Source organism: Gossypium hirsutum, chromosome A09, assembly GCF_007990345.1.
Source record: "Gossypium hirsutum isolate 1008001.06 chromosome A09, Gossypium_hirsutum_v2.1, whole genome shotgun sequence".
In the NCBI taxonomy this organism is placed as follows: domain Eukaryota; kingdom Viridiplantae; phylum Streptophyta; class Magnoliopsida; order Malvales; family Malvaceae; genus Gossypium; species Gossypium hirsutum.
The window spans coordinates 82,729,425-82,756,650 of NC_053432.1; the positions used below are offsets into that span (position 1 = coordinate 82,729,425).

A 27,226-nucleotide genomic window follows, 5' to 3' on the forward strand; every position below is an offset into this window, starting at 1 on the left:
TCTTTTACACGTGAATTTTTTTTACTAATTATAATGATACTTTTTATGAGTTTATATTTAATGTGTTATAACGTATAAACTCATACAATTCAATGTGTTTATGCGATGCCACTAATTCTAACAAAATATTAACGTATTATTTGTTACATTCATGTCATTAAACTATTAGTAAGTTTATGTTTTGGTTATTTAACTTCAAAAAGTTACAAAATGGTCTCGTAACTATTCGAAAGTTTTTATTTAAGTTATTTGTTTGTTAAGTTTTTTTTTCAAAGTCCGGCTAGCGAACTCCAAGCAATGATTTAACAATTAGTACGATGAATCCTATCAGTGAATAAAAGAACATATCTTAGATCCAAGTCGATCCAACAATCAGTGTCAGAAATTGGAAAAGAAAGTCGTTTGGATTTTGATTCGCAGATTCGTAATGTTCAAAGTTGTTTTATAAGAAAAACTGAACTCTAGAAGAGAAGGGAAATGAGAGCTTTCGATTGGTGTAGGCGGTGTTAATAGAGAAGGTCATACAACAATAATTTTAACAGCCTAGCGACTTATGAAAACTTTTGAAATAATTTAGTCACTATTTTGTAATTTTTTAAAATTGAGTGACTAAAACACAAACTTTTAGTGACCTTAGGTGCAGTTTACCCAATATAAATTTATAAACTACTTATAATAACTCTTATTTCATAATTTACTAATGATAGTTGAAACTTTAGTTGTTGAAAAAGATTTGTGTTGATAATAGTCACATAGGTGCGTTAAGAGTGGTTGGGGGAGAATATTACCCATCAACCCTACTAACCCTAGTCCTACATTATGATAATTATAGGGCTTCTTAACTGTAAAGTCTTAATTGGCCCACTTTAATTTTACATAATTTAAGTCTTAAGATCTTAGTTATGATTTATCCCGCGCAAATTTAGAAATTATTCTAAGGATGGTAATTGAATAATAAAATTTTAATATATCAAAACATAAATTTTTTAATGTATTAATTTATCATTTCATCAATTTTAAAGGGCTGAACATATTTTTTTCTTTTTTTTGAGTCAAAGTGTAATTTTATCTTAAATTATTTTTAATTTAATATTTTTAGAGGATTTAAATAACAATTTTCAATTTGAGGGGTCCAAAGGCCCTTCCTTCCTTTGAAATTACCTTAGAATTTAGTTTTACTGGAGAGAACATATAGTTATAATGATAAAGGATAAAATAACATCTAGTCATTGAATTTGATAATTTTTCTCAATTTTTAATCCATATGATGATGTAGCGCTTTGATATTATATCATGTTATCTCTTAAAAATTATAATTTTTCAAAAAAAAAAAAGGTGATAATAAGAGTGACATCATCACAATAACTAAAATTGAGAAAATTTGTGAAACTCAACAAAAATAAAATAAAAACCAAATTAATAAAAACTACCAATTTCAAGGGATAATTTTCATATTATCCTTAATAATATTTTTTTATTTATAAGGGAAAGGATATTCCAATATAGGAATCTAACACACACAAAATCTCTAAAAGGTTAGGCAAATCTCACTGGGGTTTATAGAACACCAAACATTTTGTTAATTAATCATAAACATTAGTGCTTATATTAAAATATCTCATTTCTTTTACTTAATAATACCTTATTGTATATGCTGAGAAAAATATATTCAGATATTGGTTCCATCATCACTCACCCTATACAGCTAGTGCACATAAATAAAAGCCTATGAATTTTCTAAACCATTAACTATTTTTCTCTTCTTAGCTTCCTAAGCTTCATTTTCATAGGTAGGAAAGTATCTTTTTCATCGTAAAGCTTTTAAATTAATAAATTAATTTTTCGATTCGAATGAAATTTCACTCGAATCAATTTAATTATGAAGTATGAAATTTCACTCAAATAAATTTAATTACGATAAGTTATTGAAATAAATTGTTTTACTTTTTTAAATCGAAAATATTCAAACCCAAATGATGTACACAAATATTTTAAAATACCCAAATTTAGGGGTGAATTTAAAAGAAATTTAGAGATCAAAATCTAATTACAAATTTTTGATATTTCAAAACATAATTTTATCATTTATTAATTTATAATTTCATTATTTTTAAGGGATTAAATTTTTTTTATATTTTAAAGGTCAAGATGTAATTTTCCATATATTAATTTATAACTTTATTGTTTACGAGAGAATTGAACTGACAATTTTTCTTTTGTGGGAGGCCAAGTTCCCTTAAATTTGCCCCAGCCCAAACTTGAATTAAGTCTAATTTAATAAAAAACAATATACTTATAGCATAAATTATCAATTAGGTGTATTTCTGTAACTTGTAAATATTATATGGAATAATGGCATTTAATATTTTAAAAATTAGATTGATGATAGAATTAATAAAATTATTAATTTTTGGTTCTATAATTGATCTAATAACAATTAATTAATTAATTAAAATAATATAATATTATCAAATTTAATTATAAAATTAATTCAACCTCCGCTCATAAACCGATTGAACCTTTTATTCGAATTGGTATACCCAACCGATCAAGTTCCAAATGAAATTGTAATAAAATATGCAATTACCAATATATATATATATAACTATCCTATGCATTACCATATTCGTTATATCATATCTATAAAACTATGCAAATGATTATACATGTATATAATTATATTATCATATAATCTGAATTATTTCAATAGTATATTAATAAGGTTAAAATTTTAAATTGGGGTCAAACATTTTAAAATGGTTAAATACAAGTCAAAATTTTTTAAATAAGTGTTTTTTTACATATTTCATTTAAGTTTATAGTAAAAATTAAGTGAATGCTAACGTGTCTAGAGTAGAACACATGGAAGCTAAGTCATATATTACTTGAAAAGAAAATAAAATTAATTTGAAACATGATATGCAACATTTGAGAACCATTATTTGAATGTATTTGAAAATGTTGGGCCCTTATTTGACAATTTTAAAAGTTTTAACCCTTATTTGAGCAACTTCAAAAAGATTTAAACTTTATTTGATATTTTAAAATTTTAACGTAAGTATTTAACCTATTAATAATCCATTCCATTATGAAAATTAATTTACAAATTTAGAGGTATAATAACACTTATGTGAGCACTTAACCTATTAATGAATTAGGGGTATAATAACACTTCTTTGACTAAAAGTATATATAAAATATATAAGTCTCGGATCCAAAAATTACAAAATTATATTAAAATAAAAAAAATTATTGTATAAAACAATTAGGCACAGCCTACCATTTTCATTCAAATTATGCCTCTTAATTACATTTTTAATAAAAACATCAAATATTTGTCAATAATCTTTTAGTCCAATAATAAAGTTATTATGTTGTAGGCATAAGAGTTTGGGTTCAACCCCAAGCAATTACATTCTCTTCCCTAACTATAAAAAAAAATCAACTATTTATTTATTACCTATTGCGTGAGATATTTAAAAGATAAAAAAGTAATTCAATAAAAAAATCAATTTATAAATAGGAGGATAATATGTTTTAGCGCATTTAAACTCACATCATCCTGCATTGACAATAATATTCATGTCAATCGAGTTAAGACTTAACCGGTAAATCTAAATCTAAATTAAATTTTCACAAGCATGATGGTCTAAATAAAAATTATTTAAAAATTTAAAATGAAAACGAAATTTGCAGCTGGCACCAATAAGATAAAGAGTTTTGGCTACTATCTAACAAATAGAAAGTTTTGCAATAAAAGAAAGCTATCATCTGCCAATAAAAGGAAGATGCTTATACAGAAATTTTATTAAATGCACTTTCATGTAAGTACAAAGTAAAATTAATGAAACACAACTACACAAATTTCCATACATATATAATTAGAGGAATCTTTAAAATTTTGCTCTACCCTAGTTTTTTTTCTTGTCATCTATAAATAAACATATTATTGAAGAAGCAAAGGGTCGAAAATCCGATAACTATATTAGATTTCAATTGAATTTTGAACTAAGACAGAATTTGGATAAGCGGTACGGTGTGGTGTATTGCGGTGCATTGCGGTGTATTTAATTTATTTTTTATCTTACGTTAAAATTTTGTTGTAGTATCTAAACACACTGTCACTATTATTTTTACATTAACCATAGATAAATACAAGTTTATATCAAATCAGACGTTGCTTTAACAAAGCAAACGTTGCAGAGCGAAATGTAAGAGGAGCCATAAGGGGTCAAGAAATTTGAAAAATTGTGACTAAGCTTTTCAAAATTTTTGAAAAGTCTACTTAAACCCTAAAAAGATTTAAAATTTTTAATTAAACTCTCTAAAATTTTTAAAATTTTAATTAAACTCTATTTTTGAAAATTCTCATTAAATTTTTAAAAAAATTAAAAATTTTAATTAAATCCCTAAATTTAATGTCACGTTTCATCGGTGACGAAAGTTACACATAAATTTTTTGGGTGATAGTAAAAAGAGATGCTCTTTCCTCTTTCCATAGCTTACATTGTTTAATTTTCGAATAAAACCATGCAAAATTTATTATTATCTTATCTGGTCCCCATTTATGCTACTAGTAACGGTTACTATCTCTTTTTTGGCTGATCCTTCTCACAGCTACAAAGAGAAGGAAAAAAAAAGGCAAAGAGAAAGAGGTTAAAATTAGGTCCCCTACTGTGACTGCCACTGCCTCAACCCTAAAAAATCTTATTTAATGCTCTTTCTTATAACAAATGTATATACAAAACACACACACACACACTCACTATTAAACCCTCTCTCTGCTATCACTGCATGGCGTGACAATATTCAATTTGCTTCACTTCTGTGGGGGGACCAGTACTCTTCCTTTCTTACATCTTTTGTTTTTATTATTGTTATTTCTTTTGTAAATATTTTTTGAGTTTACATTACCATATTCTAAATTGGATTGGATTGGATCTCATTTTAAAAGTTTAATTCCTTTTAAAATTATTTTCTCTATTCATAAGACTTGAATATGAAAAACCTAATAAACATTGAGCATGCCTATCATATATAATAACTCTTAATTTTGTAACCTTATTTTGGGATTTTTTTATGAATATAATTTTATTAACTTTAAAAAATATAATTAAAATTGTCTTTTAGATTATATGAAACCATGTTGTGTGAGAAGAAAAAATGTATACAAAAATATCTAACATCGGCATCAAGGATTAAATTCAAAAAGAATTTTAAGTTTACCTTTCAATTTAATCACTTATCTAAATTTATTTCAAGATGAAATTATAAGCTATTTAATTTTTTTTAATTATAAAACCTAAAGGAGATAAATATCCTTATACTAATTTTTATTTTTAAAATTTGATTTTTAGGGTTTTTTTTGTTGTCAATATTAGATTAACACGTGAAATCAATCTATTGTGTTTTAATTATTTTCTTGTATTTTATTCAAAATTGTTGGATTATCAAAATAAAATTAAAGTATTATTTTCTCCCTCACAACCCTCTCCTCATCCTTCTATATAAACCCCCTCTTTATCCTCTTTTCTCAGCATGGAGTCTAGCAGTTCTATTGCTATCACTAAGATTATATATATATTATAGGCTCTTAGTTTGACTATAGTCATGGTTTCATGGTGGTTTTTTTTTTTGTTGAAGCTTGAAGGAGAGTTTACGTTATTCTCTTATGGTGCTCCATCATCAGATGAAGCTGCCAGCATGATCTTAATTTCCCTCTGTTTTATCGAGGAAAAATCAGATCATGTGGCAGTTTCACCTGTTGCTGCTGGCACCCCCCAAAAAAAACAAACCCTAATTTCTCTAAGATGAAACCCTAATTCCCACTCCTTTCTCTCTTTTTTTTTTTTTGGTTCACCGCCATTACTGTTTTCTCTCAATCTCTAGAAAAGGTTCGTCTTATCTGAAATCTAAACCTCTCAAGCTTATTTGGATTTATCTAATTTTGCGTTAGCCTTTTTTTTTCGTTTTTTTTTTTGCAGCGATTTCTCGAACCTTTTGCACTGGAAATGATGCAGTTTTCGATGATTTCAAGATCCTACTTTGGTGATTGAGCCTTCTTAGGTATCATCTGTCAACATTCCATATGGTTCCACTGTTTGATTGCTTTTAACATATGACCGTATCTCAATTTTTGTTATTACCCCAATTTTGTTATAAGATTTGTTTGGTTTTATATTTGTTCTGGGGATTCTCAGCATTTTTTCCTCTCTTATACTAATAATTTTGGAATTTGACTCTACTGTATCCATGTAGCTTTAGCTAGGGCCTGTTTCTGAAAGTGGGGATTTCTTTCAAATCCCTGGCAGATTTGTAAAATCAGAGAGAAATTAAGAGACCATAATTCACAATTGCGATAAACACGACATTGATATCATTAGTTTGTGGTTTTGGTTGTTCTTGTCTTTGTTATTCATAATTGCGATAAACATGATGCAACCGAAAACGTGTGGATGTGAACCTGCATTTCTTCTTATGAATCAGAGATATAGTAATCTTACTACAGGCATAGGTTTTATGAAGAATTTCAACTTAAAACTTGTTAATAGACCTAATATTTTGTTGCCTATCTTTCTCTTTAAGCATGAGCTTATTCCTTTTTGCTTCTTGATCTTAGTGCAACTTCAAAGTCCCAAAGAACATATAAGCAATTTAATTGAAAATACATATTGAAAACATCATCTTGGGAGCCAAAATATGAAACATGTCTCTCAAATGGAAGAATAATTTTGAAGTTCTTAGTTACTTTACGGGAAGAGTATGAGCTCTTTCACTCTTCTTTCTCTCTATCTATCTGAGGTGTTGCTTTCTTTTCCATCTGTTTTCCATGTTGGAATTTGGTCTTGTTCTTCTTAATGTTGACAAGATTCCATGCAGCTCTCGTAATTCCATAAGTATAAAAAATACCCAGAAACGGTATTAGTTTTTGAACTCTTTCCCCCAGAGCTTTTCTTTTTTTCTTTTCTTATGTCAGCTATCATTCATGCATGAAGAAAAACTAAGTGACTAAGTGAGTGGTTCATTGATACTTGTTTACGTTCCATTTAAAGATTGTTCTTGGGAAATTAGCCCCCCCCCCCCAATAAAAGCTATGTTCTTTAAAGAAATGTATCAAACTTCATTCTCTGATAGAGAAATATCGATAAAAGAAGTAGGCGAGCTAGCTGCCTGTTTTAATCTAGGGTGGCCCAAAGCTGTTTTTAGTCCCTAGCTAGGTAAGCTTTCCTACACCTGGATGATTTATTCCCCCCCTAACGGTAACCCGGGGGTTTGTGTTTCATGTCGTGTTATTGGTTTTTCTTTTTTATGTTATAATCGTCTTTAGATGTTTACTGTTAATTATCAGTATCCCGAGGGTTTTTTATATAATTTTGCTTAGGGTCTGTATGGGTCTCAGGAGGAAAAGCAAAAGATTATTTCCAGTTGGGTGCTTAACTCAGTGCATTGAACAAAACTGAAAAGCCTTTTGATTTGTTCGATTGTTTTGTTGTTCAAAAGTTTGTTTGATTTTTTGTGCATTATTACTTGTATATATATACGTATATGTATATGTTTTTTTTTTGAGTGTGTCATTCCTGATATGTCAGATAAATATTAAGGGCATCTGAGATCTCTCTCTCTCCTCTGCTGTGTTTTTTTTTCCCGTTTTAGGGTACATAGGTGACCTCAGACCTGAGATATATAATGAGATTACAGTAGCTTATGGGATGATGATCAAAGTGGAGAGTGGGGTGATAATTTACACTTATATTCGAATTTAAAAGAAAAATATTATTGGGAAAGATAACATCAACCCTCAAATAATAATTTTTTTAATTCATAAAACGCATATTAAAGATATGTTTGTCATACCAAAAACAATAATATCAGCATTACCTCCTTGTTAGGAAATGAAGATCAAGCAAATCAAAACCTAAGTTGGGTGTATTCATCATTTATGTATATAAGAGGAAGAAAAAGTAATAAATCTTAAAAACAAAAACCTATTTTGAATCATATGAACCCTAATGAATACTTTGAGCTTGGTTGTAGCTTTGTTAGTTCAGAGTTTCATGATTCTTGAACTTAGTAAAATTTACTTTCGGCTGCTGAGCAGAGTGATTTGAACTTGTAGAACGTAAATCTATACGATATATATGTACATGAAAAGAAGAATGTGTTATACCTTATTCTCTGGTATTGAGAAGTGAACTCAACGAGCTCCTCGGCCACATCCATCGGAAACATTCTTCTGCCCCTCAACATGAGGGCTCCATTCATTAATTGTCATTTTGTAATACAACTATTATCTCCTATTAAGTTGGTTAAAACAATTTAACTTTCTCCCAAAAATATTCAAAAACAATTTGTTTTAGAAGTTAAAAATTTTAATTTCTCCCCTCAAAAAATATTTTTGAGAAACATTCCTAGACTAAGCCTTAATCACTTACCTTTAATTTGTAAGAGCTTGACATGTGGCATCTTAAGACTCAGTAAAAAAAAGTAAAACTTCGTTTATGGAGTATAAAAAGTTTCCTATGATAACTTTTTTTTTTTTTGCTAAGCTCTCTTATGATAATCTTTCCATATATTACGGATGTATGACAAACATTCTATTTTTTATGTATTTTTTTTACACACTATAGTCGCATCACTTTTCAATTTTATTAACAAAATCAAAAAACTTCAATAACGTTTTTGTATAATTTATTATATAATTAATATTTTAATAATTTAATTGTCATATTTCATAATTTATTCATGTAAATAATGCTTATCAAATTTATAAGAAGTTAATATGTAAATCATACATATATTTGGTATGCCCTATAAGCTCAAAGATACAATTCTATCAAACATATATCGTTTTTCACACCCAAATCCAAATTTAGTATATCCTAATACATGCTTTCACATTGTAGAATTTTTTTAGAAGTTCCAAATTTAGGGATAAAAAATGCAATTGTAAATCTCAAATTCAAAATTAAATTTATTGAATGAAAAATTTTAATAAAAAATTTAAGTTTCAGTTGAAAATCAATAAGAATGATTGTTTAAATCGAATTGGTCAAATCGAAATTTGATTAGAGTATCGATCCAGAGAAAATGATTAAACCAATTGATTTGATAATTGATATGGATTAGTTGAATCGGATTTTTTTTAAAATTTTTTTATGAATCTTTAATGATTTATTTAATCAAGCTGAATGGATTGATCTGATTAGTTGAATTGACAAATCGATAACTTTACTGATTTGATCATTGATCCAGTTCTAAAAGCCTTGCCAATAAATCCTACTATTCTATCTTTCATATTTAGTCATATTTTCATTGAATATAATCTAGTTCTTGATGGAAAAATGGCTAAACTTAAAACCCAATAAAACCATGTCGATTATTGATTTTAGGAATATATCATTTGGTATTTGAGTTTAACTTTATTGTATAATTTATTACTTGAGTTTAGTTTCAATAATCAATTTGGCACCTAGACCAAATGAAATCATATAGCCCAATGAATTTTTGACACGTGTGCTCTAGTAAAAAAAGTTAGGTACTTAATTGCTATAGAAACAAGTTTAGGTACTAAATTAAATATCAAAGCTAAATTTATGCACTTAATTGAGAAAAAAGAAAACTCAAGTATCAATTTTAAAAAAAAAACTTAAGTAGTAGTGTGCACATTGAAGCCAAATTAAGGTACCAAATTAGGACAAAAAAATACTCAAATATCAAATTAAAATTACAGCCAAACTCAGATACCAAGTAGTATATTACCGATTGATTTTTTTGGGCTTTTTAACCTAATGCCTAACATGAATTGGGCTTTTTAAAGAGAACAAGCCCAATCTTATTCCTTATCAATTTTGATCTGAATTCCAAAAACCAATCTAACTTGTTAAAATTTAGATCCGAGTTGAATTCGGTTTGGTCTAGTTTTTTTTTTTTTACTTGTATATAATAAACAGGTTTGGTTTTCAGTTTTTTCATTTTAATTTTAGGTTTTGAATTTTATTTTATGTTTTTCTTAAATTATTTGATAAAAATTTTAAAGTTTTTCTAATAAATATTTCTAAAAAAGTTAATTTTCATTTATGTAAAAAATCAACAACCCTTACAGTACTTTTTGACAAATATATTTTATATATAGTTTTTCAATATTTTAAATATAAAATATCTAATTTTACATCATAAATTTAAATTAATTATAAAATAAATAAAAATAAAATTAAACTACAACCTTTTGATTTAGTAACAAGAATATTCGTATTGTGGCATAAAAGCTTCGTTACACTCTATTCCCAATTATTAAAAAAATAAAAATAGGTTTAGTTAACCGTGGGTTTTTAGCTTGTGAACCAAAATCATCTAAATATCATCATTTTAGATCCATTTTCAATTTCTTATTTTTTTTACTCAACCCTAAATTATATTCAAAAACCAAATTAAACTTCAATTGACTCAAACTTTATAAGAAAAAAAAACCCCCTTGAGCAAATAACTCAAAATTATTTGAATCTGAAAGGACTAGAATCAGAATTTTTCAAATTTCAACACTACATAAATATGGAGAGATCTGTCAATGAGATCTCGGTGAGTAATTAGTTTTAAGTCCCACCATTTATAATTATGTATAAGTTCTATCCAATTCATTTCGGATAAATCCGATTCTTTTTAGTCTTTCATATCCATTTTATAACCTATATTCAAAGGTTAGGAAGTGCCCATTGTACTCAGCTGTAAAATAAGCTATGCTCATGAACTAGAATAAAAGGATTAAAAAAATTTCAACACCTTTTAACATTCTATCTAATTCAAAGATCTTCGTCATATATTGAAACAGAGGGTAGGAGATTATAGCAAGTTTCTCAGCCAAAATTTCCTACGTTAAGATTTGATTCTAAATAAGCATTGCTTTACATATACCTACTTTAAACATTTTTATCCATCAAAGATCATTTTGGTCACTGTCCCACCGACCATTTTTACATTAAAGGCTGCGCTGACGACCTTAATTCGAAGACCTTGCATGCAACCATGCAAGTATCATTAGCAACTGTACAAACAACATTGTGAACCGAAAGGTCGTTCATGGTTGCTGCATCTCCGCCTAGCTTTTGCTACGGTTCTAGCAGTAGAACATCACTCTCTTCACATTCTCTTTCAAGGCCGGCAACGGCCGCACCCCGGATTCTCCTGCTGCCTTTGTACCACCACCTTTTGCTTGACCTGAACCAGCACCCGTTGAGCTATTATTGTCTTGCATCTCTGGTTCTAGGTAGAACCGTGCTCGGAATGCAGCTAAATGTGCATAATAGGCAGGAGGAACTGCAAAGGAAACCGCGAATGAAATTATATCAAAGCCTGAAAACTTGATGAATTCCAGGGATTCAAATGAACATTTGAGAGAAGTCCTAATAGCCTTCATATGAAAAACTCACCAACAGAGACCGAGCGCGTGCACCTTGCATACGTGTAACAAAGGTTGTTTGTTAGAGACTGTATTCCATCCGCAGTAAAATTGTTTTCGTCCCAAAGAACATGGTAGTGTGCAGGCCGACTTGTTCCCTGCCCGAAAGTTAAAGAAAAATATTAAAATTATTCTAAAGTTAAATGATAAACGTTTATTCTATGAAGGACGCTAAAGAACAAAGGAAATCAATGTTGTACCTGAATACCGGCATGGCTGCAAAGATAGAAGTCAAATTCCGATGGATGACAGATTTTCGAATCAACGACAGTGCCTGAAAAGAACAATATGCGCCATTGTTAGAATATACACCAAGTGTCAGCATATCCCGAATAATCAAATTATCCAAGAGGCTCCGTGTTTTACCAGGCAAAATGTTTCCACTCTTGTCCGTGCTGCTTCGGTCCCTGTGATTATGAGCAAACAAACGAGTGTGGTGTCTTTTTTGCACTACAATGAAAGTCACCAGTGGTTGATAGTTCGGTTCAAGAGAAGCACAGGCCTGTAATAAATTCCGTATCAAAATTGTAAATGTTCCAAATCCGTTTATGCTGAACTGATCCAGGAAGAAAATATATGGATGCTCACCTTCCGGATTGCATCTAACTCGTACAGTAAAACTTGATAAAACTGTCCTTCGCTCACACCATCCCTACTCAAATAATTCACAAGTTAGTATAAGAACAAGGCCTACAACATATAGCATATGCATGAGTAGTAGACTGAGTGTTGAATTTGGGTATATATCCAACACAGAAATGCTTAATCTTTCTAGAAGTGTCCCCTTGTTTCTGAAGGATCACACTTCCATACTCATGTCTCGATATCTATTGGTCATGGATATATAAAAGAAAATGAACTTTAGAGCAACAAAGACTGCATGCATATAGATGCGTCATTCTTATGCTAACAGGTCGAGTTTGCCTTGATAAGACACAGGAAAATGTTGAAATATTTACCAACAAATCCTTGATCACAAACCTGTAAAATATTATCCTCAGCGGCTTTTGCCCCGTTGCCTTCCTAAAAGATATCAGAAGATCCCTGCACAAGAAATTGATATTAGAACGAAAATCATGCAACCCCAAGGATGAAAGTACCTACAGAACGGAACTGAAATCAGTATACCTGATCATGCCACCACTGACAGTGCCACGTACAGGATCATGCCAAGTTTTGTACAAGTCCTGTATGAGTTCTTGTCTATGAGCTTGAGCACAAACTAATCCAGCGTATTTCGTCACTTCCGGCCAATCTTGTGAAGCTACTACCTACAGAACATGTATATTTATGTGTAATTATTAGCACAAGGACGAAAACAAGTTCGAGGAAAAGAAGCTAGGAAAAGATTCATACTGCTGCAATTGAGGGGCTCGAGTCTTCTCCATTTTCCGGGTGAGTCACATCTGCTCCGAATATTATGGTCGGTATATCGCTAACTAACGGTATTCGGCAGCTGATAGCATCCAAAAGAACAGTGTTTCTGCCACCCATCTGCAACAATGAGGGAACAATGTTTCAAATATATTTTGTGAAAGAAGTTCAGAAGCACGCATAGCGACCATAATTGGTATAAAGTTCAAATCAAATGATTATGGGGAACTTAGTTTCGTGTATATAAACCAGGAGAAATTATTTAACCTTAACATTGATCTTAAGGGCCACATTAGCCAAGTATTGTTTACTGATCTTAAAGACATGCTTTGTCAGACAGCATTGTGATATTAATCCTAGATCAGTTTCACAAATTCGCTTGAGATCACCTGAAAAAGTAGAACGATGTCACAGTTTAGTACAGCAGTACCATTTTGAGATCATTCTTTAAGTAGCTGCCCTAAGCACGTATAAGAACAGTGGAATGACGCGTGCGCGCACACACACGCACACATATATATTAGAATTAGAACCACAAACGATATGACATACCATAAAGCGAGCCGTTGTTGTCAGGCAATATAGCTAATAGAAGCTCTAGTTCTTTTCCCTTAGTTTTCATGGATGCATGATAAACATGCTTCAAAGCTTTTTCCACTTGCTCGGGCCTGGCAGTGTAGATCGGTATAACAGGTTCGGGATTGAACTCCTATAAAAACAGCAATGGCTTATAAACTTGTACTCCATTATGAAAACATAAAAGATACAAGGAAAAAAGAAACTACCATGCCAGAAACTTGGCACATTTGAGCAAGTTCATTGCAAAACCCTCGAGCAACACTCTCTTGCACGCTTCGTGAGAAGTTAATACATGCCCATCGGCTCACAGTCATTCCGTTAATCATTTTCTAGATAAAGTAAAAGCAAGAAGCCAAAACATTATCAACCCAAGCTAGAAAAAGAAAAGACCTTATATAGTAGAGCAATTAAAATCCTTGTAGACAAGAATATTACCTTGTTCATCATGTTCCATTGCCCCACTTGAGGCAAACAATCCTTTTCTTTTCCAGTTTCATGATATTTCAGCTGCAAAGAGCCAATGAAACAATCAATAACGAATAACACTTTTCTTTTTCTTTTGGATTATGCATAAGTTTTAGGTATATTACCCAAGGGGCAGGAAGGATACGAGCCTCGACCGAAGCGAGTTTTTCACTAATTTTGATTCCAAACTCCTTTGCGTAAGGATCTTGATCATAAGCATTATGTTGAACCGTCTGCTTGTGTTCAATATGCAGCAAAGACAACTTGTCAAGCAATGAAGATCGGGGATAGTTGACATGCATACAAGATTACCATATAAAATTTACCTGCAAAATGTCATTTTCTCGATCCCTCGGTCTTTGGCATGTGACTTTCAAGAGAGCAGTAATTTGCCTCTCATTCAATCTTTTCGTATATCTCTGTCCCTCCACGATTTTGCATGCCTAGTGAATCAACAAGTCCAGATTTCTCATCGGAGTTAGTAAAGAAAAAGGATAATTACTGAGGGAACTTATAATAAAACTTTCGGTGATATCTTCTAACCTCCATAGGTAAATAATTTGCCTTCTTCTGGTTTCCAACTTGAAGGCAAGGTAGATGCGTATGCTGAATTGTGAAGCTATACATCTCTTGGAAGTATTCAACAACAGACTTCATTGTAGAGTTATCGTCAACCGGAAACCTGAAAAAAGCACAGTAGATAATAACGACACTATAAGCACTCTCATTCGAGCTCTAGCAAAATGCCTTAATATCCGTAATCAGGAAAGTTCTCTAGTTCAAGCTTACACTAGTTCTCTAGTAGGCTGAGAAGTCAATCCTGAAACACGGTATTTTCTTCGTACATTCCCTCTATGTGTCACCTCTACTTTGACTCCTCTAAGCGCCTTCTTAATCTGTTGGTTATTTCGAAGCTAGTAAATATGATCAAACCAAATGCCGAGAACAAAACCGTACTGCAGCAGAAGTAAAATGAAAACCATACCTTCACACGATCGGAATCCGACAATGGCCTAGACAGTACATCCTTGCCTAGAAGCTGAGCAACAAACTCTATTACAGGGAGAGGCTCGATGAATGCAGCTGAAGCCATATCTGTTAGAAAAGGGTAAAATAGAGGTAAACAAAAGATAAGAACCGTCAAGGCTGAAAAATATTGTAAATTTGATCGTAATTCATATACCGATGTTCAGAGACAACCCCATCTGAGTAGGCCTAATACTTTGGTAAAAACCACACCATGACTCCAAACCATCGCCAAGCCTTTGTGGTGCTCTAATATCAGGCGAAAAGAATGATCTCCCAATAGGACAGTACCTTCACAATATTAGGCAAAATGAGATGTATAGAATAATATTGATAAACAGAATCATTTTTCAATGAACATGTACCTCTTTGACGATAACTCTCGTAATACAATGTCTAGTATTTGGAGCGCTTCTTGTGGAGCATCAGCTCGCTTACCGGCTAAAAACTGGCCTAAATGATGCATGTTTGCTCGTGCAACAAACTTTATTACCACTTTATATTCTCTTTCTCTTCTGTAAAATCATATATAGGTCTTTAGAGATCAATTAAAAAAGGAAGTAATGTATATCTAATATACTATTTATGTATGAGATTACTCACTTGGGGCCATTGATGCCATCTTCCTCGTCTACAAGCTTAACGACGAACTCCTTCCACGCAAACGGAAGCTCACCGGCCGTGTACAAACTCTTTCTGCCGTCATAAGCCGGCAATCTCGTACCCAAATCGGATTCTTTGTACAGTCTCACAAGTTCTGCAATAATAGCTCGGTTAACCGTTCTGGATGCTACTTCGGGAGTTATTGTAACCTGCAAAAAAACAAATGGCAACATACAGGTTTTGCCAAAAGGCAAACAACAATAAGAACAAAATTTAATATAACACCATAAATGCCGTTAAAAGTAATAGCATTGCATCTTCAATGTTAACAGCAAATATGAAAAAGACATAGCAAGTATACACATGATGAATGTCAGAGTAAGGGCCCACTTTCAAATATTGCCATGAAAATCCAAATCAAATACAATAAATAAAAAAGCTTACATCATACTGGTTCAAGTCCTTGTCTGGTAACTGAGCAAAGAAATGGTTAGCCTTCACAATACATTTTGTCCCAACTTGACCATAACCAGGTCTAGGTGCAAAATTCAAAGACTTGCTTGAAGTGGGGAACCCCATTTCCATTCCACAAGAAGCTTGGTTCACTGGTTTATGTGCTACAGTGCAAGGCCTTGAACTTGGTCTCATACAAACATCTAGTTGATCAGATTTTTTACCACCCCTTCCTCTTCTTCTTCCTCTATTCTTTGATGGAGGTGATGTGGCTTGGTTATGGGGTTGTTTTGTGTTGTTGTGAGGTTCATGAGCTTGTGGTGGACCTTTGCCATTTTGTGCTGTTTTGGGTGGTCTTTGAACTGTGTTCATAGTGTTTTGCAAGTGGCTTTTTATCACCAGGTGTTGCTCTGAGCTCTCTTTCATTTGCCTTATAGGCATACTTGGTTTACCTTTGCTGATATACAAGGATATAGTGAAAAAAAAATCAATTTCCTATATATGAACACATAAAGACACAAAACCCCAAATCAAGCTTGTCTGTCACTAATAAAAACTGAAACTTTGTAAGAAAAAAAATCAGTCTTGAAATGAATATAAGCTCAAGCAGATGAATATAACAACAGCATTAAAGAAAGCTGATTTTTTTATGTAAATAGGAGATTTTGAAACCATGGAACTTTTGGGTATATAGAAAGAATAAAAACAGTCTAGAAGAAAACAAAAAAAACACAAGAGCATGAATACAAAGAGAAGGAATAAACATTGAAAAAGGCAATGTAATCACACACATGGATATCAAAAAAATAAATAAATAAAACCAAAAAAAAAATATGAACTCATTAAATGCCATACTCCAAATAACTCACCAGTCACCAACTTGAAAACAAAAATAAAAAAGCAGTGAACTTTGAAGCAAAGATAACAAGAGGAAGATGATAGAAAAGATGGGTTTAAAAATAGAGAGAAATAAAAGAGCAGGGCCCAAAAAAGGAGATTCAAAAAGATGGGATTTTTGAAGAGGATTCAAAGAAGAAAAAAAGAGAGAGAGGGAGATGATGATGGTGGTGTAGGTGATGGTGGTGATGGTGGTGATGAATCTTTTATACACGCATGCAAAAGAGCTTTTTGGTGTTTTCTTTATCACGTGTTAAAGCCTTTTATTGTTGTAAGCCTCCTTCTTCTCTCACTCACTCATTCTTTGCTGCCATTTTTAATGAAAATGGCTTTGGGATTTTTTAATTAGCACTTAGCTTAAGCTTTTAAGCCTTTTTTTTTTCTCTTTCTCTGTGTGTTATTGCTTTGAACTGATGGGAGCAGCAGCCTCGGGGACGTACACCATGGCTCATTGATGTTTAAAGAAACAATAAAAATAAAAGTAAAAAAAACGACAGTCTTTAAAAAGCACATACATTGAATATATATATATAAACATAAGTGAAAGAGGAAAGTGGGAGAGTGTGATGGTGGAGATGGAGAATAAAAGAAATTAACAAAAAAACTAAATTAATTAAAAAACTTAAATATAGTAACTAAATAATCCAAAAGAGATATTTGACCAAAATAATAATAATAATCCAAAAGAGATAATGAACTGAGAGGATGGATACACAGAAGAAGAAGAATTCGAACTTTGCAGTCCCTCTCTCCTCTCTCTCTAGTACTTATGTAATGTTTTGCTTCATGTATTGTCCCTCTTCTAAATTATTATTGAAAGGGTAAAATTATATTTAACGTTATTAAATTATTAATAATTTTATATTTTAATTATTTAATTTTAAAAAATTATTAAATTATTTAAAAGAATTTATTTAAGTTATTGAATTATTTAAAATTTTTTATTTAAGTCGTTGAGTTGTTAAGTTTTTTTTAGTCCAACAATAAGTGTTGATTTGATTATTAATGTCGGAGATTGAAGAAGAAAGTTGTTAGGATTTTGATTAGTTGATTTATGACGTTTAATGAATTGTAGAAGAGAAAAGAGAATAAGAGTTTTTTATTGATGTAGACAGTGCTAATAAAGAAGGTCATATAACAACGATTTTAAAAGTTCAGTGGTTTAAATGAAAACTTTCAAATAATTTAGTGGCTATTTTGTAATTTTTTTGAAATTGAATGATCAAAATATAAACTTACAAATAGTTTAGTGACATTAAATGCATTTTACCCTTATTGTTACTGTCATCGTAAGCAAATATTTTAAGCTAAAATATACCATAAGTCTATGTACTCTTTACAAATTTATAATTTAGTTATTTTACAACCTAGTCCCTTTACTCTTTATCTTTTAAAATTCAAATCTAATAGTTAACATTACTATTTATTTTATTAAATTTATTGGTGTGACGTTTTGAAATAATAAATATATTCAATTGATAATAATGTAACTAAATAAATGATATTATAGTAAACTTGCATGTTAACAAATTAATATTAATAGTATTAAGAATTTAACCTAAATTTTAAAACCCAAAATTAGAAGATTAAATTCCTAAAAATAAAAATACAAAAGCTAAATTCTAAATTTACAAATACTTACAACACATTTTAATTAATATTTTATGCATTTATCTATACACTGTTTTAAGTCTGTACATATATTCCATCTTATCAAAATTGAGAACTACTTTTTTTATTTTAATTTGTTAAATTTTATATTTATTATGAAAATTAAAGAGTAATTTTATTAAATAAGGTATTTGTATTAACTTTTTATTATTTACTTCGACTTATTGTGTTTGAATTTTAATATTTTGTTAATAGAATAAATTTAATATTAATTGTGAATTTATTTATTTTATGTTTAATTTGTTAAATATAATCGTGACTTTTTCTGATTTTAGAATTTGATTTTATAAAATTTAATTATTAATATTATTATATAATTATGAATTTTCATCAAATGAATCATAATGATAAAACTCGAATTAAACACTAAAAATTTAACACCATTGTTTTTGTTTATCAAAAAATATTTTTTTCACTATATAAATCAAATAATTTACGATTTTTTCAAAGAATTATATATTGAGATTTTGTTAAAAATGGATAAGCTTTTATTATTAAATGGAAGGGATAAATATCAAATTTGCCTCTAAATTTTAGTTCAATATTTAATACGATATATAAATTAATTTTTGTTCTATTGTACATATAAAATTTTTATTTTGGTTGAATTATATATATATCTTTGATTTTGGATTTAGTTATAAAAAAAAACGAATATGTTAATATACTTTCGTATTAAATAAATATAATTATTTGTACATATGATGTGTAAAATAGTATTGTTAATTACAACGTTAATGAATTATGAAAATAAAAATAATATTGTACATTAAAACAAAAATAATATTAATTTTGAAATTTAATATTCATATTAATATTAATAAAGTGAACCCGATACAATGTCATTGGTATATACATTTATATGATTAGAGATTACAAAATAATCCAAAATCCGATTCTAACTTGACATGACATGACCTTATAAAGTTGTGTTCTCTAATGCCATGCTTTCTTGTAGGATAAGGTGGGATAGGTTTTCAATTAAAAATTTTAAATTTAGGGCAAATTAATCTATGGTCACTCTAAAATGGGATTTGTCCTATTTTAGTCATTCTAAATAAGACAGATATGTAAATTAGTCATTGTCGTTAAAACTTCTATTTTCTTAATGAATTACTGACGTGGCTCATTGAGTGTCTAACACGGGACTTTTTTTGGTTGAATTTTGACTGAAATTTAGGGACCTTATAATTAGTCAAAAACTTTTTCCCCCAAAACGTTATAAAGAGGTCCCTAAACTTTAACCAAAAGTCAACAAAAGAATGTCACGTGTTAGTCACTCATAGAGCTAATGTGCCACATCAGCAATCCGTTAAAAAAACGAAAATGTTAATAACAGTGACTAATTCGCACAATTATCTTATTTAGAGATACTGAATTGAAAAAAAAATTTAAGTGATTAGAATAAGACAAACTCTGTTTTAAAGTGACCATAGGTGTAGTTTAGCATTAAATTATGTTTGACTTTGTTGACACAAGTATCCGCTCCTCTAGGAGAAGTCATTGAAATGTCTTCCTCTAAGCAACTATGTAACAGCCTAAATTTCAGTAGTGTCGGGAACAATGATTCGAAATCACTAAATCTGACAAGTAAGTTTGAAAATTTAGTAAATTGATATTAATGAGTCAAGTGTGAATTTAGAAATATTTTTTAATTAAAGAATTATGTGAATTTAAAAGAAATTATTATGTAAACTAGGTTAAAAACAAGGTATCCAAACCTCGAATTCATAAACCGAGTCATAAATATTTTTGGAAATATTTCTGGAGTGTTATTGAGTTAGTATCAAAGTTTCGTCTGAAAATTTTAACGTTTTGATAGTTAATTAATTAAAAAGGACTAAATTGTAAAAGGTACAAAATTTGTTAAATAGTAATTAAATAGCTTAAGTGCATAAAAATGAGGGATTTAAAAGGCAATTAGACCCAAATTATATGGGCTGGACGGTTTGGGCAAGAGAATTAGCAAGAAAGTAAGGTGAAATAAGGGTAAAATTTGAAATTTTGCAAATTAAACATATAAAACAAAGACAAAAATGAAAAATCTAGAGATTTCATCATTTTTCTTCAACCAAAATGCCATAGGAGGTCTAGAATAAGCTGGTTTTTCATATTTTTGCACCATATCAAGAATCCGAAGATAAAGTGGAAAAGAGAAAATTACTAATTAGTCCCTGAATTCTTACAACTTCTACAAATTGGCCCAGGTAAGTTCATATGGCTGAATTTATGTGTTCATTTGTTAATTTTGTGAATGATACAATATTTATAATTTATATATTTGTCACTGAATTATGATAATTGTAATAATGTGAAAATCGAATTGGAAGCTCAAATTAAGGGAGACGCAGGATTGAGTACGTTCAATCAGTGATCAGTGATGAATTGACGGATACGACCATGGTTAAACCATGGCAAAGTGTGAAATGTAAGACCATAGTGGAGCTATGGTATTATTGTGCAATACCATAACTGAGTTATGGCACTATGAAAGTGAATGTAAGACCATGATTGAATCATAGTAGTTATTTGTGTGTGCAAGTGTGCAATCATAGCTAAGCTATGGCAATGTGATAAAGTACGCAATCATGGCAAGGCCATGATAGAAAGTGTACAAAATCAAAGTGGAATGTGGCAACAAGTGAACAACATACTCAATTCCGTAAGACGTTTCCTAATTTGACAAGTATTGGTAAGTGATATTTGAATTCAAGTGTTGAGATTTAATTAGATATTGATATTGAGCTCAGTCAAGTGAATTCATCATTTGAAATTGTGTATGACAGGAACATTAATGAAAAACTTATTTTTTGAATTGTTATTGTAATTCTGTAAGATTTATGTTTTGAGCTTATGAGCTTACTAAGCTTTCATAAGCTTACTTTTGTGTGTTAAATGTTCTTGTAGATTAACAAAAGTTCGGAGGATCGGATCAACACATTGGAGCACACTATCCTGATTTTTTTTACCGGTAGATTTTATAATACAATTTCTGGATTATATTGTGACAGCCCAAAGTTGACCCTAGTCGGGAAGTGGTTTCGGGACCGCTAAACCGAGTCACCGAAATGTTTGAATGTGATACTTATTGTGTAGAATATGTAATTATGAATGTGTGAAAATTTCAAGCTTCAATTGGGTTGATTTCATGTGAATTTAGTCAATAGGACTTATGTGAGAAAATTCTAAAATGTGATATGTCAATGTGTGAGGACCTACTAGTGCAAGTGGACAAAGGGGGGACTTGCATGTCAAATTCCCCCCTAATGAGTAGTGGCCGGCCATGACAAGGAAGGATGGGCAAAACATGTCATGAAACATGTTTTGTTAGTGGAAGAATAAAATAAGGAGTATGGGTAATAAAGAAATGGAAAACAAAAGGAAAAAAAAAATGTGTGTGTGGTGTTTGTCCCCCCATTGCCGTGAGCTAAACAAGAGAAAGGGGGAATTTTGTTCATCCTTTTCTCATCTTCATGCTTGCCAAAAACTAGAAAGAAAAACAAAGAAAAATTTTCTCATCCTTTGGTTCATCCTTGGCCAAAAATTTTAAGGAGGAAAGAAGAAGAAAGGTGAAGAGATTCGACCATGCATGTAGCTAGGCTAAGGTATGTTTGATGATGTTCCATGAGAGGCATGCATGTTTTAGTTGTTAGCTTGAGTTCTACCTAACCCATGGTCTAAATCTTGCTATGTGATGGAAATGGCACTTGACCATGGATGAATCATTCTTGGTTGATGTTTGATGTTGTGGTGATGAGGCATGAGGATGAGTTAAGATTCGGCCTAGGTGGAGGTTGTGTTAATGCCATTGCATGCAAAATATGAAGCTTGTTAATGATGCATGTGATGATGGCTTGATGATTCTTGAACCTCCTTTTTAGCATTTTTTTTGTTGTGTGAGCACATATGTGCATTGGTTGCTAAATGGAGAAGAATCGGCTAGCAAGATGTGTGCTAAGGCCGAATGTAACTTTGCATGTTAATGAGCAATGCATGTGTTAAATTGATGAAAAGGGGGAGGATGCTTTACTAGTGTGTACATGTGTGTATTAAGTGTTGAAATCGACCCCAAAAATGGACATGCATATTCGGCCAAGGGCAAGAAATTAGCTAATATGTTGTGTTGATGCATGATTTTTGCATGTATGAGACTTTAATGTCTAATGTATAAATATGGGCTAAGTGCCTTGTGTTCATCTTTTGATGCCTAAAATGATGAAATCAATTTATTTGTTTGATTAAGCTCAAGAGCAAAGGGGAAATAAAACCGATAAAGGGAAGGAAAAAAGTGGTTGAATAGCTAGCGGAATCGTTCGATAACACCCGAGGTAAGTTCTTGAGTAAGAGAGCTTAAATTTCGATGTGATTAAATCATGCTCTATGTGTGGCTATTGAGCCGAATGTGCAAGGACAATATGTGCCTTGTGTTTGAGTTTCGTAAACGAAAATGAAATATGAATGTGCTATGAATTATTGTTAGATGTGCATGATTAATTGAATGCTGTCCGGGCTAAGTCCCGAAGGCTTTGTGCTAAGTGAATATATCCGGATTAAGATCCGAAGGCCTTTGTGCGAGATACTAAATCCGGGTTAAGTCCCGAAGGCATTCGTGCGAGTTATTAAATCCGGGTTAAGTCCCGAAGGCATTCGTGCGAGTTATTAAATCCGGGTTAAGTCCCGAAGGCATTCGTGCGAGTTGTTAAATCCGGGTTATGTCCCGAAGGCATTGTGTGAGTTACTAAAACCGGGCTATGTCCCGAAGGCATTTGAACGAGGAGCTATATCCGGTTAAATCCCGAAGGTACGTGATTTGGTAATGAATGAGCTTGCTATAAAATTCCAGCGAATACTCGAAAAACATCCCAATATGGGGATATGTTACGTATGTGTTGAATTTAATCGAGCCCTTACAAATAAATGTTCGCTCAGTTGATAAACGAGCTACCGGCCTTCGGCCAAGTTAGTTTATTGTGTATGTACATAAGGGTTGTTAATGTTGTGAAGCAAGTTTGATATCGGTAAATTGCGTATTATGAAATATTCCGTTTAGCTAAATGTGTGCTATTCTTTGTGCATGCTGGAATTCCTTGCTCAAACTTACTAAGCATAAATTGCTTACTCGTTACATTGCTCCTCTGTTTTATAGATTTTTAGTTCTCCAGCTATCGGACTCGGGATCTTGAAGTCGAAGTCGCCCACACTATCAAAGGCTCTTTTGGGTACTATTTTGGTTGAATTTTGTTATGGCATGTATAGGACTACCCATTGTTGTCTTTCGAGTACTTTATGAAATGTATAAGTGTACAGCCATGCGAAAATGGCTTGTAGAAGTGGAGTATGGCATTAGACCATTCGTATTTGTGAATGTATAGATGGTTTCATGATGTAACTATGTTGGAATGGAAGTGTTGAGCAAATGATCAGCCACTAGAATGGCTAAGTATGATCATATGTGGGCTTATGTATGACAAGGCCCTAGTTGGTCCATGAAACCCCAAATTAGGTAAGGTTCACTTTGAAAACAGAAGCTGATAGCAGCAGTGGTGTGGATTGGAAAAATCACAAGAATTCGTAGGAGTGGAATTAAATAGTGAATAAATTATGTAATCGAACCTTGATGAATCTACTTTCATATGGAAGTAACGAAACAATTATAGGAACAGTACAGAAATAGATATTCGGGTTCTTGTGGAACAGGGCCAGAACAGTTTCTGGATTCACTATTCCGCCTTTGGAAATTCACTATAAATTGACCAGAGATAATTAGGGGTCGTACCATATATGTATGGATTCCTCTCTGAGTCTAGTTTCCATAGAAACAAACGGCATCAGTATTGAAGCTCTGTGCAGAGAGATATCCCAGTCGTAATGGGAAAAGGTCAGTGTAGTCGACCCCTGTAACATGGGAGACTTTGACTAATAAACTGTACTAATTGGCCCGACCAAAAATTCTAGAAAAAAATACATAGGTGGGGACATGAGTCTAGTTTCAGGGAAAAATCACAAAACTGATTTTTGAGTTGTGAAACTCAAGATATGATTTTTGAAGCGACTAGTACTCAGACTGGGCAGTGTCTGGAAAATTTTTTTTTTCAAAGTTTGTTAACATCTCGTGTCCGACTCCGGTGTCGGTCTCGGGTTCGGGGTGTTACATTTTATTGGTATCAGAGCTACGGTTTAGTCGATTCTAGGACTACCGTAATGTTTTGGGTCTAGCTATACATGCCATTTTATGTGATTACTTGATAGTGTGGTGATTTCCGACAATTGTAAATGTGTTTATTTATAGTAATGGATCCCGATCGTGACCGAGAGGTAGCTGATGATCTTGAGAGTGTAGCGCCTGCTCCCGCACAAGGGACAGTGCCGGCAAACTCTCAACCTAATGCTAGTAATCAGAATGATGAAGCTAGACAAGCATTCTATAGCGTGATGAATGATTGGTTTAACCAATACATTCGAACTAATATGGCTGTTCCACAACCTCCATTCCTGAACAAATACTACCCCCGCACCTACAATACCGCCGGTAACGGACCAAATAAGGTCACATAAGCCCCAGTTGACAGAATCCGAAAACATGGGGCTACTGAATTTAAGGCTATGGATAGCGATGATGCCGAGCAAGCTGAATTTTGGCTGGACAACACTATCCGGGTACTCGATGAGCTATCTTGTACACCCGATGAATGCCTAAAGTGTGCTATCTCCTTGCTACGTGATTCTGCCTACTATTGGTGGAGTACTCTGACTTCTATTGTGCCCCGAGAGCAAGTAACTTGGGAGTTTTTTCAAACTGAGTTTCGGAAAAAGTATATCAGTCAGAGATTTGTTGATCAAAAACGGAAGGAATTTCTTGAGCTTAAGCAAGGCTCCATGTCGGTTACTGATTACGAGTGAAAATTTGTTAGACTTAGCAAATACGCTCGGGAATGTGTTTCGTCCGAAGCTGTTATGTGTAAACGCTTCGAGGATGGGCTGAATGAAGATATAAAAATGTTCGTTGGCGTTCTTGAAATACAAGAGTTCGTGGTACTTGTTGAATGAGCTTGTAAAGCCGAAGAGCTTAGAAAAGAAAAGCAAAGAGTTGATGAGGGAACTGGAGAGTTTCGTAAAACATCCTCGGGGAGGTCTCTTCAACAGACATCGAAGAGATTTCGAGATGATGCGGGCCAGTTTAGAGGCACTTCGGGCCTTTTTGGACGAGATCGTGATCGACCCCCTGTGGGTACACGAGGCACTTCGGTCGCCAGTGTTGGGAATGAACGTCGAGACAGGACGAAATGCCGATATTGCGGTAAATGGCATTCGGGGAGTTGTAGATTTCCTGACCGCTCCTGTTACAAATGCGGATCAGTGGACCACTTCATTAAAGATTGCCCGAGGTTGTCGGGACAGAATGCAAATCAGAGTGGGAGACCGGGTGCTACCACTGCTCGAGGTAGACCATCTGGAAATATGGGCAATGCTGGTGGTGGTCAGAGAGGATCTAGAGATGATATAACCAGATCCGAAGCCCGTGCGCCTGCTAGAGCTTATGCTATACGTGCCCGCGAGGATGCTTCTTCGCCTGATGTTATTACCGGGTTTACCACCTGTTCGGGAGGTAGAGTTTGGTATTGAGCTTGTACCTGGGACTACGCCGATTTCGATAGCTCCGTATCGTATGGCACCAACTGAGTTAAAGGAGTTGAAAGCTCAGTTGCAAGAACTGACGGATAGAGGTTTCGCTCGACCAAGTTTCTCACCTTGGGGTGCACCAGTATTGTTCGTGAAAAAGAAGGACGGAACCATGAGGTTGTGCATTGACTATCGTCAGCTGAATAAAGTGACGATAAAGAACAAATATCCGTTGCCGTGCATCGATGATTTGTTCGACCAACTGAAGGGAGCCTCAGTGTTCTCAAAAATAGATTTGAGATCGGGCTATTATCAGTTGCGAATTCGAGATCCAGATATTCCCAAAACTGCCTTCAGAACGAGATATGGTCACTACGAATTCTTAGTGATGCCGTTTGGGCTCACTAATGCCCCTGCGGTATTTATGGATTTGATGAATCGGATCTTCAGACCGTATTTGGATCAGTTCGTAGTTGTGTTCATTGATGACATTTTGGTCTATTCAAGAGATGAGACCGAACATGCTGGGCATCTGAGGCTAGTGCTGCAAATTTTGCGGGATAAGCAGTTATATGCTAAGTTCAGTAAGTGCGAGTTCTGGTTAAGAGAGGTTAGCTTCTTGGGTCATGTGGTATCCGCGTCGGGTATTCGAGTTGACCCGAACAAAATTTCAGCCATACTTGACTGGAAACCTCCGAGAAATATTACTGAAGTTCGGAGCTTTTTGGGGCTCGCCGGTTATTACCGACGATTTGTGAAAGGTTTCTCGATGATAGCCACACCAATGACGAAGCTACTTCAAAAGGATGTTAAGTTCGAGTGGACGGAGAAATGTCAGAAAAGTTTCAACCAACTGAAAACTCATTTGACTGAAGCTCCAATTTTGGTGCAACCCGAATCAGGTAAAGAGTTTGTCATTTATAGTGACGCATCCCTACTTGGGTTGGGTCGCGTATTGATGCAAGAAGGTCGAGTCGTGGCCTATGCGTCGAGACAATTGAAGCCACACGAGAGGAATTATCCGACCCATGATCTCGAACTAGCTGCCATCGTGTTTGCTTTAAAAATATGGCGACATTATCTGTT

General features: G+C 32.7%; 1 protein-coding gene and 1 long non-coding RNA gene across 2 annotated transcripts; one reads left to right on the forward strand and one right to left on the reverse strand.

Moving 5' to 3' along the window:
* Positions 1 to 4,640: 4,640 nt before the first annotated feature.
* LOC107928449 (uncharacterized) lies at positions 4,641 to 6,379 on the forward strand. The gene is made up of 2 exons (XR_001692617.2): positions 4,641 to 5,894; positions 5,985 to 6,379. It is a non-coding gene; the product is annotated as an uncharacterized lncRNA (long non-coding RNA).
* A 4,413-nt stretch (positions 6,380 to 10,792) lies between these two features.
* Positions 10,793 to 17,346, reverse strand: LOC107928562 (protein argonaute 10). Its single transcript, XM_016859819.2, has 22 exons — positions 16,822 to 17,346; positions 15,944 to 16,409; positions 15,500 to 15,708; positions 15,262 to 15,411; positions 15,054 to 15,187; positions 14,856 to 14,965; positions 14,660 to 14,766; positions 14,414 to 14,552; positions 14,197 to 14,313; positions 13,996 to 14,103; positions 13,841 to 13,912; positions 13,612 to 13,734; positions 13,379 to 13,535; positions 13,094 to 13,215; positions 12,809 to 12,946; positions 12,581 to 12,723; positions 12,434 to 12,496; positions 12,041 to 12,104; positions 11,819 to 11,954; positions 11,653 to 11,726; positions 11,424 to 11,550; positions 10,793 to 11,310 (listed from the first exon to the last, which is right to left on the reverse strand). Exons 2-22 carry the CDS (start codon positions 16,391 to 16,393, stop codon positions 11,111 to 11,113), a joined length of 2,943 nt encoding a protein of 980 aa, XP_016715308.1. The 5' UTR covers positions 16,394 to 16,409; positions 16,822 to 17,346; the 3' UTR covers positions 10,793 to 11,110.
* Between the last annotated feature and the right edge of the window lie 9,880 nt (positions 17,347 to 27,226).

Bases quoted from the DNA above. Each gene is read 5' to 3' on its own strand.
- LOC107928562 (XM_016859819.2), bottom strand. From the start codon at position 16,393: ATGCCTATAAGGCAAATGAAAGAGAGCTCAGAGCAACACCTGGTGATA. The intron at 14,966-15,053 runs GTATATGAATTA...CTTTTCTAACAG, and splicing joins GGGGTTGTCTCTGAACATCG to ATATGGCTTCAGCTGCATTC. The intron at 14,553-14,659 runs GTAAGCTTGAAC...TGCTTTTTTCAG, and splicing joins CAGCCTACTAGAGAACTAGT to GTTTCCGGTTGACGATAACT.